The sequence below is a fragment of the Cebus imitator genome, unplaced genomic scaffold (assembly GCF_001604975.1).
Source record: "Cebus imitator isolate Cc_AM_T3 unplaced genomic scaffold, Cebus_imitator-1.0 Scaffold14, whole genome shotgun sequence".
NCBI lineage: Eukaryota > Metazoa > Chordata > Mammalia > Primates > Cebidae > Cebus > Cebus imitator.
In genome coordinates, this window is record NW_016107329.1 from 11,308,870 (window position 1) to 11,312,433 (window position 3,564).

Genomic DNA, 3,564 nt, shown 5'->3' on the forward strand with positions numbered 1-3,564 from the left:
CACTCACGGGGCACCTCCACTCACGGGGTACCTCACACTCACGGGGCACCTCACACTCGCGGGGCACCTCACACTCATAGGACAGACTTCACACAGATCACCTCACACTCACAGATCACATCACACTCACGGGTCACCTCACACTCACAGATCACATCGCACTCACAGATCACCTCACACAGGACAGACTACATATTCACAGATCACCTCACACTCACAGATCACATCACACTCAGGACAGACTCACACTCACAGGACACCTCACTCTCAGATCACCTCACACTCATAGACTATCTCACATTCACAATGTGAGATATCTCACCTCACACTCATAGGATGTCTCACACAGGATGCCTCCTAGTCACAGAGAACCACATCTCATATGCACAAGACATCTCACACTCACAGGACGCCTCATACTCACAGGAAGCCTGACACTCACGGGAAGTCCAGCTGTCTGAGACACAGGCCAACATGGTCATCTCCAGGCAAATGGAGGATGGTCATGCCTAGTATTTTTATACACCTAGTTTTCAAACAGTTCTCATCTGTTATATTCTCGCAGCACCCTGTGAGTTTGAGTTCAGATGGCCAAAAGTTTCTTCAGCAATCACTTTTTTCTGTGGAGTGCTTTTGTAGTTTGTGGAATATTTTGCATCTGCTACTGCACCTTCTCCCAGTGTCAGCTGTGTGTGTGGCTGCCCTGTCAGAGGTGGAGCTGTGGCCCAGAGGCTGTGTCCCTCGCCCCAGGTCCACAGCTCATCAACAGAAGGTCAGGGCCGAACCCCGGCTATTCTGACTTGGGAGCAGGAAATGCGTGGTTACCCATAGTTCCAGATGTCCTGGGGAGGGGCCGAGATTAGGAGAAACCTCCCTTGGCTCCAGAGGAAAGTCTGGCTCCCTGAGCCCACCCTACCAGGCCCAGGTCCAAGCTCCCAACCCTAGCTCGTGGTTTGTCCAGTGCTTACTGACGGGTGCTCTGGTGAAGGTGTGGCTCATGGGCTTCCTCTCTTGTTTCCTCAGAAGCTCTTCTGGATTTCTTACAGTGGTGAGTAGATGATCACCCGCCGATGCTGCCTGCGGCCTTCTCTCAGTGTACTGACGCCAGCCCACTCCACAGATGGGGACCAGTGTGCCTCGAGTCCGTGCCAGAACGGGGGTTCCTGCGAGGACCAGTTCCAGTCCTATATCTGCTTCTGTCTCCTTGGCTTCGAAGGCCGGAACTGTGAGACAAGTGAGGCCCCGCTTTGGGTCCCGTATTTGCAGAGGGACCGGGGGAGCTGGTGGAGGCAGCCTGGCCCACGGGCTGCAGGGTGCACCGTGGTGGGGTGTGTGGACCAGGCATTCTGGGCTCAGCCCCAGTTGGAAGTTGGTATGGGTGACCTTGAAGTTCCTTCCAGTCAGGTCTTTGATCGAGGGACCCAAGATTCTAAGACTCAGCGGCCCCTTGGGCTCCCCGCCCTGGGAAATTCTCAGCCCTCGAGAGGGCCCAGCCAAGAGTACTAGTGTCCCTGTCCCACTTCCACATCCCACCAGGCAAGACAGCTTGGTAAACTTCCCCTTCTCTACTTCCCATTACAAAGGTTTGAAGGTTTTCCCTTCTGAATATTAAATTATTGCAAAGTGTGGGGCCCCCAACCTCCCTTGGTTCAGTCATTCCCTGGAAGGACTCATAGAACCCACTGAAGTGGATACAGTCACCATTACTGTGTATTACTGCAAAGGATGCAGGCCTAAGTCTGCAGAGAGCCCAGGCACAACCTTCCCGTTGTCCTCTCCCTGTGGGGTCATGTGGACAGTTCTTAATTCTCCCAGAGCGATGTATGACGAGACCGTGGGAAATACTGCCAACTTGGGAAGTGCCACGAGCCCTGGTGTCCAGAGATTTTATCAGGGCTCAGTCACAAAGACCCAGCTGACCTCCCATGTGGCTGACCTAAGTCCCAGCCCCTCCAGAGGCCAAGCTGTTAGTATGGCCCAAGGCCCCGCCATACATCACATGGTCAGCTAGACCATCCAGCATGGCCCAAGGCCTGGGTAAACAACAACATTCCCTCAGGCAGGACCTTCCAAGGGCTTAGCGGTCACTTCCCAGGAGCCAAGGCAAAGGCTGCCCCTTCTCCTTGACCATCCACGTCTACATTCTTACACTGAATGAGCTCTCTCAGGCAGCAGCCGCTTTCTTCTCTAAGCAGAGGAGAGCCCAGCAGGGTAGGGGAGGCTGAGGAGAAAGGCTTCCTGCTGGTCATCTGGGCCCAGGACACCTCAGAGCTCTGCTCAACCCTGGTGCCCAGCAGCCCCAGTGCCCAGCAGCTCTGGTGTGCGTGCTGCAGGGCAGCCTCCCCGCCGGAGTCCTGGCTTACTCAGGGCCACTCCCCTTGCCTGCATCAAGCAGTTGGGCTGCCGGTTCTGTGTCTTCTGTCTGAACCCATTGCCAGTGCTGGGGCTGACTGTCCCCAGGCTGGCCCATGGCAGCACGAGGACAGCATGGAGAACTATCTCAGCTCTCTGGTCCTCTTGCCAGTTTGGTCTCTGACTGGAAGTCCCTTGGACACTTGTATTGTCCCCAAGGGACTTTCACTTTCCTCCAGGCACCCTTCAGCTTCCCATCAGCTGCTTAGAAAAGCGGTCGCCCTGGAGGCCACTGCCCACCAGCCAGGCATCCCCCAAATGCAACTGCAGCCAGCGCTGCCCCCAGCTGACAAGGCTGTTCAGACATGTGACTCCTGATCCAGGCCTCGTCCTTTGGATCAGTCCGTGGAGCAGTTGGTGCCAAGCTCAGTCTCTGTCGCCCACGGCTAAGTGCCACCTTCCAGGCAGAATGCCGCTGCTGACCCAGGGGGCTGGCTCTCACTGACTCCAAGAGGCCACTCTCGGGCTGTCCCCTTCCTGTCCGCAGACAAGGACGACCAGCTGATCTGCATAAATGAGAATGGCGGCTGTGAGCAGTACTGCAGCGACCACGCGGGCACCAGGCGCTCCTGTCGGTGCCACGAGGGATACTCGCTGCTGGCAGATGGCGTGTCCTGCATGCCCACAGGTGACCAGGCCCCAGGGGCTGCTTGTGGCTTCATGTACCAGATGGCCCCCAGTCCAGATGACACCCATCCTTGTCCCACTATGGCTTATCTTACTGGACAAAAGACAGGTGGGGGTGGCTTCGCATCTACTGAGCACCCACTATGCGCTGACCAACTGTGAGGCGGGATCTGGGCACCAAGGTGGCACAGGCCAGAGCCATATTGCCTAGGATGGGCACCCTGGGGCAGTCCCTGAATGGCCTCAGGCCCTCTGCCCATTCTAGGCAGGCCAGGGGAGACAAGTGAGGCATTGTCTCACATCCCACCCCCACTCGTGGGACCTCTGCTAGGGTTCGTGAATCTGCTTTGACACAGCCAATGTCTGTACTGACTGCTGCCCCAGTCTGCATTCCTAAACCTGTAAAGTCTCCTGGGAAAATGGGATGTTTCTCCAAACCAGCCTGGAACTAATGGGCTGCACTTCCAAAGACAGAGACATCCCACGCATGCTGTGTCTCAGGCAGGGACACCCCACGCCCGCTCT

General features: G+C 56.4%; 1 protein-coding gene across 1 annotated transcript in view; it reads left to right on the forward strand.

Annotated features, from left to right (window-relative positions):
- Window positions 1–3,564, forward strand: part of F7 (coagulation factor VII) — a 13,298-nt gene that overhangs the window by 5,897 nt on the left and 3,837 nt on the right. The window contains exons 2-3 of the mRNA XM_017502629.2: window positions 1,121–1,234; window positions 2,900–3,040. Coding sequence (XP_017358118.1) covers window positions 1,121–1,234; window positions 2,900–3,040 — 255 coding nt within the window. The remainder of the gene's footprint in view (window positions 1–1,120; window positions 1,235–2,899; window positions 3,041–3,564) is intronic.